General features: G+C 38.3%; 1 protein-coding gene across 1 annotated transcript; it reads left to right on the forward strand.

Moving 5' to 3' along the window:
- The first annotated feature begins 645 nt into the window (after positions 1–645).
- Positions 646–9,161, forward strand: LOC140144589 (small ribosomal subunit protein uS14m-like). Its single transcript, XM_072166406.1, has 3 exons — positions 646–752; positions 3,171–3,353; positions 7,772–9,161. Exons 1-3 carry the CDS (start codon positions 672–674, stop codon positions 7,952–7,954), a joined length of 447 nt encoding a protein of 148 aa, XP_072022507.1. The 5' UTR covers positions 646–671; the 3' UTR covers positions 7,955–9,161.
- Positions 9,162–13,439: the final 4,278 nt, after the last annotated feature.

Genomic DNA, 13,439 nt, shown 5'->3' on the forward strand with positions numbered 1-13,439 from the left:
ATGCACTAAAATCGAACACGCGCGATTCCCACTATACTATACTAAACGCAGGTATACGGCCTTTTCGAATAGCTCTTATGTGACCCGGTACTATGAAATTACCTTGCTCGATTTAATCTATTCGCGTGCACCTGCAAAACGTGCATCGTATACCCGAATAGTATACTTCTATGCGATCGTAGCCTTATGTGACCCGGTACTATGATATTGCCTTGCTCGATTTAACTATACGCGTGCACCTGTAAAACGTGCACCGTATACCCGAATAGTATACTTCTATGTGAACGCAGCCTTAGGGATCGTTCCTAGGTAGTTCCTTATAAAATGAAGGATTTAATTTGATTAAAATTTGTAATATGCTTATGATATTTCTATTTGAATTGAAGTGTTAAGAATGAGAATAAAGGTATTGTTTTTTTGCCGCTGTCGTGCATCTATCGTCTCATATAACACGGGCGACATCATTATTTTTTTTGTAAAACAACTCGGCTTCGCCTCGTTGTTTTACTTAAAATAATGATGTCGCCCGTGTTATATGAGACGATAGATGCACTCAGGTGCTAAAACCAATACCTTTATTCTCTAAGAATTCAACGGTGCATGACGTCACTTCATTAATATTAATAACCTACTCTACGTGGTGCCGAAAAATTGCTTCCCCGAAAAACAACATGGCGACTCCCATGGCAAAACACGGGCTCACAATTGCCGTTAATTTACGCCAAAATGTTCATCACATTGGATGTTTACAGGTGGGTACAACATGAAGTCACCATTGAGCACCTTTTGCCACGTATGGGAATCCTCAGTATTTTAGTAGGGCATGCATTATTCAAAATTACCTTCTAAGTTCTAGTTCTACTTCTACTTATACTTCTACGCATGTACGAAAATACTCGTTAACGCCTGCTCAGCAACTAACTTACCTGTCATGCTGTACAAAATGACAACGTAAACGTTGGTTTACAATGTTTAGTAAATTATAGACTCGCTTGCCAGTCCTATATACGCCGTACCTATGTATATTAAAGTCATAATGTACGATCTTATGAATTTGGTTAATTTTTTTCAAACCTGATTTTTTGGCATATTTGTATTGTAATGTTTACACATGTCACAACTTGCACCTAATGGAATCAGTCAAATTTGTTGTGTTTGTAGGTAAACAGAGAAAAGTTCGACATAAAGTCATAATTCAAGAAATTATGTTATGACTTTATGTCTGCCCATCAGCCCTCGAATTAAGGATCTGAAGGGGCACGGCAACTTTTTTAGGGCAAGTTGATAATTGCCGTGGATTTTCACTGAAAAGGCAAGGCAGTACGGCAATTTGTAATATTTCAAAAGGGCATCAAGGCAACTGTTGAAAATTTGAGAAGGGCACCAAGGCAATTTTTCAAAAGTGAATAGATGCATTACCGTCAACTGAATTCGACACCAAAGTAAAATTGGACTCTCAACTTTACACTAAAACTAACCTGATTGCTTAAAAAACCTGCTTTATAATACAGTTTAATTTACTTAAATTTTGCGATCCCTAGTTCTGAGCTGCAAAACTGACTCCAAATGTAGCGATGGAATAGCTGTAACTTTGGTAATAATATTGATCAAATTCGCCGGGATAAAAACTATTTCGTGCAAACATATCTAGAGATGGGCTCACATGTACAAGATAAGACGATACCTGAAGGGTATCGCCATCGGTTTGCAATGGGAAGTCAATGTTTGATAATCGAGAGAACAATTGATTTGCCCAGCGCTCAGATTTTGTTTACGACACGAGGTCGAGGAAGCTATAGTTACTAACAGCGTTTCTGATTGGTCGATAGTATGCGTTGAAGGTATTTCTCTGACCAATCGAGAAATGAAGTCAGATTTCTAGTAACCAGATAATGTATCAGCCGATGTGATTGGCTGAATATGTAAGCTTACGTAGGGGTAATGAATATTAATTCACAACAAACTATTGTGTATACTGTGATTTGATAGCTGGGTTACGATGCTCAAAATAGCGATCGTGTTCAAGATTTTCGATTTAATTTTCCACAATTTTGCTGGGATTTAACCAGTACTTGTTAATGATTTTATAATGAAGGGGCAGGGCTGGCGGCTAGGGCACCCACGGCAACTTCATTTAGGGCACACGACAAGTGACTGCCGTCGGTAAAGGACATATTTTGAGGGCATTGCGGCAATGGGGGTGGGCACCCACGGCAATATGCCGTCGGTGCCGTGGGTTAATTCGAGGGCTGCCGCCCATTAGAACTGTGTGTTAAACGGCCAAAATAACAAGCAGTGTTTCTTTCACGTTACCTCGTTATTTCAGCTCAAAATGGACAAACCATTCCCGATCATTATTACTAGTATTATTTCAGCATTTTGAGTATATATAATGACAAATTTAAAATTGGAAGGAAATCGTACATTAAGCCTTTAAGGACTGGCTTACGCCATTTTGGATGTCAATGGGAAATACACACTTAACGATTTGCGCCGGTTACAAACTAAAACTTGAAAAAAAATCTTTAAAATTTCATCAATGTATATAAAAGTGGTTAGACTGCGGAACTCAGTCCTCAATGATTGTCAGTCATTTATCTTTTGGTCATTATATGACTATCATTTGAGGACTGAGTTCTTACGATACATCTTTCGAGGTGCCGTTTCAGACAATAGCTTGGGATTATTGGGGCAGAGGTTATCTATTGAATCCTTTCATGACCACTGAAGCATAGTCAAGTCTGCCAAGGACACTCGGCACGAATTGAAAGACCATGTCACTCTCGACAAAAGAATGCAATGCATGCATGTCAAAGGTCATACGACACCAATTTGGTGTTTGTTATGCTCCTCGAAATATGTACCTTAAGGTCTATGTCTGAAAAGTGGTACCAACCTTATTGTGCTTGCTAATTTACAGTACGCGTCGGGCGCACAGACTTTTTACCGGACTTTCTTACATTAGATGATGTCTTGCAATAAACAGACATTATTAAATATTCGTTTATTATTTCCCACCGTACCCTAAAGTCCTGTGATTGAAGGAAGTCCTGTTATAACGTGAAAACTACCATGAGAGGACATTTAGACATTATGTATATGATAAAGACTAAAAGCCTTGCTTAATCTTAATAATCGATACTATCTTTTCCCCATTTTTTGGTCTACAGAATATTTCTGCTTTATTAATGCCACGTTGTGCGGTGCAGACAACATGTCCATTGCGTACCAATTATGCAGATTGGAGAATGAGACGAGATGCAATACGCAGACAATTAACAAAGGAACATAGTCAGGAAAGAAGGCTTCTCAATTGCATCAGGAAAAATACTATACTTCCTGATGAAGTGAAGGTAAGGGAGGACAGTTTTTATGGTCTACTGAGCTCAGCAATGCTTTGCTGTCTTCGATAGCGTATTGTATCGGAGAGGTACCTGGCTTTTATCAAAGCCCAAACCCATTAAAGCCTGTAGCAAACTCTTTTAGGCTCCGCTCAATTGACAACTCTGCTCCGATACAAAGCATTGACCAAAATATCGATCGAATCAATTTTACGACCATGCTTGAATTAACAACCCTTGAAACCTAATTATACCACTTTATGTAAACATAAACTTACACATATTATTTACTTTCTATTGAGCGCAGACACGACCAGAGACATGCTTATTTAACAGGGCAGTAGCAAGCGGGCGGCCGGGATGCCATGGCCGCCCCACTTTTTTGAGACATTTGTTATGTTTTTCTTTATATCTTTATTTCAATTTGGGCATATATTTGTAATTTGGCCGCCCCACATTTGTGATGGCCGACCCACATTTGTCAACCTTGCTACGGCCCTGTTATTTAATGACCACTTGAGTAGTTGATGAGTGGGTCGTTATAAGTACTTACTGAACACAAAGGAAATTGATTTTGGTTTTACCATCGACCGTGTTTATAATCCTGCTGCTCTGCTGAACGCTCCGACCCCGGGGGGGCACTCACATTTCCCAGCTATACGGGTATGTGCCGCGGCGACGACCCCCTTTTTCAGAGCCACTGGCCGTTCCTTAGACCCTCTAAATTCATTGTTTGCCCGCTCTGAAGCCCAAAAATTTTTCTAGCCGTTCCATAGACCCTCAGATCATCGATTTCCGCTCTCATCGGCATTTTGAGAGGCGTGTTTTCTGCCCTACTATTTCAAGCCCAAAAGCAGACCCAAAAGCTACTTTTGCGAGCCCAAAAACTTCAAAGGGAATTTTCCATTAATTTCTTCCCCATTGAAACACATTGTAAGGAATAAGGTGAACTTTGGGTGGGATTTTGGGCTCCTTTAGTAGTGGCAACACTGGTTGACTGTTTATAAACATTGCAGCAATGCCGATCGCGACACCCCCAGCTGGTGAACATTTAGCTAGAAATAAATGATTTTGAGATCTCTTTTGGGAATAAAATTGCCAAATATGAAGAAAAGTACCTTAAATAATTATGTACACATCCTTGCAGCTCTCCATAAACAATGAATTAAAAGGTAATTTACGATCTACTGGTCTAGTGAAATCGGGAGTTGAATGGCTGTCAAATTCTGCACACTTCACTCAATCAATCATCTCATGTATAAGCATGGCAGTTCAATGTAGTCTAAATGTTTTTCTTTTCGGCACTGAAAAAAATAATTTTTGTGGGTTTGTTTTTATGGTGGGCTTTTGTAATGCTGCTATAATTATCAGTAGGCTAATAGCATAGATTGTAGGTCTACAGGGTCTAGTAATTTTGATTTGAATGCTGTTTTGCTTTGTTGAGGTTTCTATCGTGATGGGCCAAACCAGACCTATTTTGCATTAATGATTTTCCTGATTCATATTTTAAGGCGAGTGAAAGTCGATTCCGAGTTTATCGTCCCCCGCCCGTGTCACTTTTTGGACACCAAAAACACCCGCGTCAAATTTTCAAAAATGCCAAAATAATTCATTATTTTCAAAGTATCAGTGTTTTCACCAGTTTTAGCAATTGGAAACATATATTTTTGTTTGTAAAACATATAAATTTGTAACTTGGAACCAAAACCAGGCTCTTTTCTAACTTTTCTAGTCCCTACCCATACAAAAACATGTTTATAAATAACATGTATGAGTGTGGCTTTAAATCAACACGCACTTTAGGTCAATAATGAAATCTGATGAAATAATGAAAAATGAAAAATGAAAAAGTCACCTCACCAACCTGGGAAAAAAAAGGGACGATAAACTCGGAATTGACTTTCATTAGCCTAATGCACAATTCAAAGTGAAATCGATTCCTTCAAATATCTGTGGCAAAAACGGAACAAAATTGAACCCTGGTTTGGCTTGCGGGTTTAGTTTCCGAGATTTTTCAGATTTTGGCGGCCGATCAGTTCCCAAGACCCCCCTTTTGGCCGGTCAGTTCCCAAGACCCCCCCTTTTTGACCGGCCGTTCAGTTCCCTAGACCCTCCTTTTTGGCTGGCCGATCAGTTCCTTAGACCTCAAGTTCAAACTGGCGGTGGCACACCCTACCAAAAAAAAAATTTGAGTGCCCCCGGGCTCCGATGAGATATCAGCAAATTCATATACTGTTCGCTTGTTCCTATCGAACGCTCTAGCGTACATGAACCATTATCGTAGACAGCAAAGTATTGCTGAGCTAAGTAGACCATAAAAACTGTCCTCCCTAAGGTTACGTTGAGTCCATGGAGCAGGGGCATAACAGTGTCATCCAGTCAAGGGGGAATAATTGCCAAATTTTCTTCCTGAGCCGCTACTGATATTCTATTTCTGGGAAATGTGTAATTTTAAATCTAAATTCTAAAAAGAGCTAAAATGAGGAAATTATTGTGGCTTAAAACCAGGCCAAAAGATACAACTTTTGGTCAGTTTTATTCCAGTTTTTTTTTTTTTGATGGTTTCAACTTGCTCCCTGACTCACCGCTCGCTCATTATGCCATAGCCGGGCATGAAGTATTACTAAAACTGATTTTTATGATTTGAGTTATCGCACTGTCACCCAGGGTGGGGGTAGGGACATGTGTAATTTCCAGGTGGATATCATGCTTGTGCAAAAGAACAAGTAAAAGGGTAGTTTTTCACTGTCAAAAAAGGATCAGTGAAATAATTCATTAAAATTGTAGATTGTCTACATTAATTTTATACCAAAATGATAAATTTTGGACTTTTATTTAAAATAAATTACAACCAGGCTCTTACATATATGCAGGACTTCTTTTTTTTTGGGGGTGGGGGTGCAGATTTTGAAAAAGTGGACCTTTTTTCCAGGAGGCATTAAAGGAGATTGTTCTTCGGACCTTTGACCAAAAAAACATTTTAAAAAACCTGATATTTTTGGCCCTTCTACACTCGCAAATTGAAATTTGTTTGGACTTTTTATTCTTTTGCATATGGGGAGTGGGGGTACATACCCCAGCGTATGGGCCTAATTACAACTGCATTGTACATGTAACTAAGTTAAAATGAAGCAAGGTGGAGGAGAGAGGACACAATCACAGTACCATGTGAAACATGTGACTGGACACTACGAATCAGCCGTAAAGTCGGCCCCCGGTCAATTTTGTTTTATTTCATGTTTAGAAAATATATATCATAAGCTTTAAAATAGTATATCATTTGACTTCAAACGATATCCAGAAGCGGGGTTGTAGTTTGTTGAACTCTGCTCCTTCAACAAAATGGTAACTTTTTTCGGTTCTATGTGTCTCTTTTTCCACATTGCTGGTAATAAAGTCATAATTCAAATCATCCCCAAGTCAACGAGGTTCAGGAATGGCCTCTCATTGTTATTGTTGTTTATACATACCTAGACAAAATACAATGCAATTGAATACCTGAGTGGAAGAAGGGCCCAACTCCATCAAAAATGTTTTTGAGATATTAAGAAAAAACTTAATATTTGGAAAAGTTTTATAGACAGAATGTTTTCGTCTTCAGGGACCTTTAATACATGAACATACAATATTACATACATTCGAAATTATGTATGATGTTTCCATGGCAACGGTACAGGTCTTAATACGAGCTGGAGTTGGGCCCTTCTTCCACTAATGTACCACAAGTGCCAGTTTCGGTGTTGTAAATAGCTACAGAAATTAGATAATCACCATTATGTACAACTAGAACTCATGTAATATGTTAGCAAGAAAGTTTATTGTAGTGACAAGTAGATTTCATGGATGAACAAAATTCCTCTTTAACCCTATATTTGTGGAAGAAGGGCCCAACTCCATGGAGTTGGGCCTTTCTTCCATGAAAACCATGATTAAGTGTACGTGGAAGACTATTTAGAGAGTGGATTTTGGCTCATCTTTCACACACAAGGAAGAACAGTTTGCTGGTAATAAAATGCTGGGTCTAACTCATTTTTGTAAAAAATTGGAGTTGGGCCCTTCTTCCACTCAGGTATTCAATTGTAACCCACCACTTGAACAGGATTTAGCCAAAGCAAACAAAGACTAGAGCTATTAATGATTAGATTATTATCCTCTTCAGCAATAGGATTATTGATTGGTTTAAACGCTATCAAATGAGAAACATGTCACGCCTCTATTTCTTATTGAAATGTTACAATATAGCTTTAAAGTCCCTTTGTGTGGTCAAAAAGTCTGATTTACGTTTGTAAAATATCGGTTAAAGTTGATCTTTTGAGTTTGAATTTTCAACATTTCAGACTTACGTTAGAGGGAGGAGGGTCAGCACATGATATTATCAAACCGTTGGTTTATTCCCTTATCATTAAGTCTTTGAATGTTTGTTTTGACAGGTGATGGCAGATCAAGAGATAGCATCACTTCCCCGTGATAGCTCCTATGTTAGGATACGTAACCGTTGTGCTATCACATCCAGATCCAGAGGTGTTGTACAACGCTGGAGACTTAGCCGTATTGTATGGAGGCAAGAGGCAGATGCAAATCACATGTCTGGTGTACAGAGAGCTAAATGGTGAAATAGTTACCTTGACAAGACTATGATGAATAACAGACTATTTGCAAGAACATGTCTACCTGAATGCAGGTCATATGTCAAAATAATTGCATCTATCAGTCAGATCACAGATTTCCACAGTCTAGGAAGCAGACATAAACTGAAAACCTGATTTTTATTCAACTACAACCTCAAATCCTCTTAAGATTACCAGAATTTATATTATATATAGAAAGCAATATAGAAAGCAAATAAAACTTTTTTATATCAGCCAGTGGCTGATCCAGGCATGGGCACCCCCCCCCTTTTTCATTTTTTTTTTTTCTGGTAAATAAAAAACCCTTAGTTTTGTGTTTCACTTTTACATGTTCTACGGAATATACAAATTGCATCGCATTATGATCAATGATTGCCATCCCATGCAGAACCAAAATGGACATCGCATAATAATAGTGTAAAAATCGAAAATGGTTTCAGTTGGGCCTTCATTTTAGATATTTGCTACAAATACTGATGGGGCACATCCACCATCAGGCACCCACTGTGTATGGATAGGTGTCTGTTTTGGTTTCTTTTTAGGACATCCATACACTTTGTTTTAAGCAATGGTCCACGAACTGGTTTCAATTGGGCCTTTATTTTAAAACAATTTCCAATTCTGAGGGCCTCTCTTGCATATGGATCTCAGCCATTTTGGCATATCTTTTGGACACTCATACACTTAAAAGCAATGATAACAAATATAGTGTGAAAATGACACACAAGATGGCTAGGCCCTGGATTGGGCCTTTTGAAATGTTTTCTTGTTCAACATCATAGTTCAACTGTATTGTGCTGAGGCTTGTGGATCAACATCTAGGTGTTGTGCCTATGCGTAGCTTATTATAAATCGCTGTGCTTTAGTTGATCAAAGTAAGAAAGTAGGAAATTAATGTAATTAAAATGTTATTTTAGAGAAAATGTCAAATAAAAATAAAATAATTCAATATTTTACTAATCTCAATTTTGGATGGGGGTGGGAAACGGGAACAAGACAGTAGAAACATACACCTCTCTTAAAACAGCTGTAGCTCAAAAGTGACATCTGGTAGAGCTGCCCTGTTATTTTTTCCTGATATCGCAGGATTTATTATCTATAGACGAATCCAAATCCATGCATTCCTACACCTGACTAGCAGCCTTTAGTTGGGTACCCGTCGGCTACAATGCACCCAAAATGTGAAATGATTCGCCTTGGCGGAAATTTTAAACTGCATTCCATCACCCGTTTTACACCTTCCGCGAAAACACAGGTAGACAAAAAATGATTAAAGTTTACAACACAATAGGCCCTACAGTTCCCTTTGGCAAAACACACAGCTTCTACATGGTCTATTCGCTGTTGAAGTGACATAATAATCGGATTAACTACATGCGGTATCTATGCATTGAACAAAAATATGCGATATTGTTTTCACTCCAATGCATGAATGGATGTGACGTGGCCCCCAGTGTCGACACCCAGTGTTATAAATATAAACTTAATACTCCGTTGGTGAGCGACGGGCGATTGGTATTTCACCGAACGCAAGAAAAGGAGGCCTATCTGATTGGCTAGAAATCAATCGCTTGATCGCTCAGTGGTGTAGTACAAACTCAAAATGGAGACATGTATTCAATTTGATTGAAATCGATATTCGTTTCTCAAACAGTTGAATATATCACAATTTTAACTTTTGATTTCAAAATCGTTACTTATAAAATGCAGTAAAACATATCCACAGCAAAATACCGGTCCCCGCTAATTAGTGTATTTAATTTCCATTTAGTGTATTAAAAATAAAACCTTGGATTTACCTGATCATATACTATATCATACTGAAAACATAGAATAGAAACTGTGTGGCAGGCTCTGTGGAATCTCATATCGTCTGTAAATGGTATGCTTAGCCCGAGTCGCTCGGCCTATCTCGAACAAAATCGCCATGCGTAGCTGTTGAAAAACGAGAGGATTCATCGTACTATCACGAAGATATAGGGATGATGACGCTGTGTGGCCCTGACCGAGAGAATAGAAACATTGGAAATATTTCCAATTCCAGCGTGCAAATTGATCAACCATGGCGGTCTCATACACCATATCAAACGCTACAAATGGATGTACTTGCGAACAAAAGGACTATGTATAAATAGATGCGACGGGATTACCTGCGGAATTATCTCTATTGTATTATTCTATTAACCCTCCTCGTCCTTGCATCTTCTCTAGGTGTTAGGCGGCTTTTATTTGCACAATTAGGCGCTCAAAACACCAGGTTGGTGCTAGCGGGTAACCAAAGATGGCCGACCAAATCCTGACCATGACTTGGCTCGTTGGTACACCACATTTCGCCATACTGCAAGAGTTTCTAGAATGCTGTTAAAATAAGAAAAAAATTAATGCTAATTTATTGCACATTCTAGGGAAGCGTGGTTACCTTTTTGAAATAACCGAGTGAGAGGGTTTTCAATAAAATATTTTTCCTGTCAAAACTGAAGCATCCTCTGTATAAAAGAAAATATGAATATTTACTGCACATGATATATAACGATCCGTGATACCCAATTGTGGCACATTTGATGTCGTTTAAAGGTCCGTAACCCGATCGACAGCATCATCCCCCGATTTTTTTCATTGTTGATGAGGTTTTGGTATCACATAATAGATACTATTTTTCTCATTACTATCCTGAAATTTGACGCTCCAAGTCGATGTATTTCGGAGAAATCATGAAACACAGCGGTTTTACAGGTTACCAGTTTGTAAATACTAAATATTACTCCGAATTCTGGGGCAGGGAATTATGAGCGATCATCAGTCTCCTCAACAGCTACTTTGGTTTCGCGTCATACACATTCTGTGGAAAAAAGCGAACCACACTAACTGCTGAGGAGACTGTACGCCGTATTTAATTATAAAACTTCCATACTTCACGTAGTGGGCGATTTAGCTCAATTGACTAGTGCGTTTGTACTTACCCGAGAGGTACCCGGTTCCAAACCCGGTACCGGAAGGTTTTTTTTCTCTCCATTTTTAACCCAAACTTTTTTATATTCATTTGAAATGTACATATTGCAAGGGGAAATATATTTTGTTTCCTTTTTTCTGAAACGGTGCGAAAAAAAAACAAATATTTTCCGTTCAATACGGGCGGGCATTGTACGTCATACTGAACGCTAATTGTTGTTGTTGCTTGCCTGCCCAGAATGCAATTCACGTATACCAAGGTATTGGATTGCAAATTTGGCTATTTATTCACATTTACGCTGAAAATGCTCTCGTTTTTTCACAAAGCAGCATAAAGGGGGAGATATTTGATATTATTATGTAATTTTAAAGACAATCCATATCCAAAACCAATAGGGTTACCCCCCCTTTAAGAGGCAGAGAATTTTATTTCAATTTTATATACGCCAAAATATTTTTTTAATTGAGCAAGAATAAGGATAGAAAAAACGTTGCAAATTCTATGTAAAAATTACATTAGACCCCACCAAAGATTACCGTTTCGTTTTTATGGTAATCTAATCTTTTATTTCCTGAAAAAACATTTGGGGTCTAATGTGGATTTTTTATATACTTGATAAAAACATCGAACGTGTATACAAGAAGAATGGTAGGTTCCTCTATAGTATTTTACTGACCATGGAAATGTACTGACACACGAGCACGTGTCAAAATCGATATAATATATTGTCCATATAGACGCCCATTTATCATGTTTATTGTCAGATTTCTGTATCAGTTAACAACAATTCAGCGCTATTAATACACATTAATGTTTTTAGGCAAATAAAATTCCAAAATATGGTACGTTTTCTGCCTTTGCTTGTCACGGGGTAGGCCTATGTTGAAGTTGCGATTATATCTTTAAATAAGTTTCAAATGGATACCAACAAGACAAGTGGCCGAGTGGTCTAAGGCGCTATAGGCTTATAAAGTATCCAAAGCGGTGCGCCGTGAGTTCGAACCCCGCCTCCGCCAAATTTAAGTTTACTTTTTTTTTTTTTTTAATTTCATATTGGGGAAATGTGACTGGGAGAATTTATGCATGGCGTGGAGTGGTGTGGCTCGTTGGATTCGTCTATACATATTTTAAATATGTTAATATAATATATCTCAATTTAAAGGAATTTAATTCAGCGGTTTTCTTACGACCAAAAAAACCTGTATCGACCTCTTCCTATTTAGACTGGTTTGCAGTCCTTTTCATTAACAAATCACCCCAGCTAAAGCAGCGCTACAGTACAGTTTTCAGATTCGAGTCCGTGGGGGAGGCGCACTCACATGGTCTGTATGCATGCGTGACCAACAAAATAAGGAGTTATTTTAGGCAAGGCAAGTTACGCGCGTGACGCATTTAGGGTCTAAAAACATTGATTTTCAATAGAATCTTTCTGAAATTGAACAACTTGTTTAGGGTACCTTTTCAAATTTTTGGTAAATCACAAGTTCAAATAGGGTACATGTACATTTGTTGCATTTTTACTAGCCAGAAACTCATTAGGGGGTAAATTCTGTATTAAATTAATTTATTAAGGGGCTAAATTTACTGATAGGGTATAACTCGTTCAGAGGGTGTTTGAAAAAATTTGGTCACGCATGCGTACACTGTCATATTTGAGTGCCCCCGGGATGCGAGTGGTTCTCATTCTGAACTGGCAATCTGAGACTTATTGTGAGTTTATATTGACGTATGCCCAGCCGGGATGCCCAGGAAGTATGAATGTTAAAAGAAGCTATGAAGTACTCTATACTGCCTATTAAAATATTAACAGAAAATTTTCAAATATTTGCGATTTGTCCGTTCTCCTTTGGTCTGTTCTACACTAACAGACGTAGTAGCAAGCCAACACTCTTCATGTAGAGATGCTAGGGGGGGCTTACATTACGTGATGGACACCATGCTCATGTATGGACTCCCGAAACGCACCCCAAACGAGTATTACTCAGCGCGTGCAAAACATAGCCTAAACAAGTATTTTGCCATTTTTTTAACAATAAGGAAGTAAAAATTCATGTTCAGGTTCTAAAAGTAGTTTGATGTTTTACCCTACAATTTGTTCTGATAGAAGCCAAACATTGCCTATTTCACCCTTTTTTTGTTATTTTGCCATTAAACTTTGGTACCCTAAGCAAGTATTTTGCTTGGAAAAGTATACCTTTTTCCTAATTTTTGGCGTTTTTGACACCCTAAACAGGTACAGCGCTGTACTTGCCCAATGCTGAAAAACAACACTTTTTACTTGTGTTTTAAACGAGCATGGTGTCCACCTTGAAATACAAGTCCCCCCCCCGGATGCTATATTTTGGCTCTGTAGTTTTGATATTTTGCTTGCTACCTTGGTTTAATTATTTGCTATGATTTGATTGATTTTTAGCTCATTGCGTAAACGCAATGCACTATAGGCATAGTTCATATTTCTGTATGTTTTTTTCTTTCTCTTGCTACATCGTTTGAGCAATGGATCTGGTAATTTGAGGGGGC

Source organism: Amphiura filiformis, unplaced genomic scaffold (assembly GCF_039555335.1).
Source record: "Amphiura filiformis unplaced genomic scaffold, Afil_fr2py scaffold_65, whole genome shotgun sequence".
NCBI lineage: Eukaryota > Metazoa > Echinodermata > Ophiuroidea > Amphilepidida > Amphiuridae > Amphiura > Amphiura filiformis.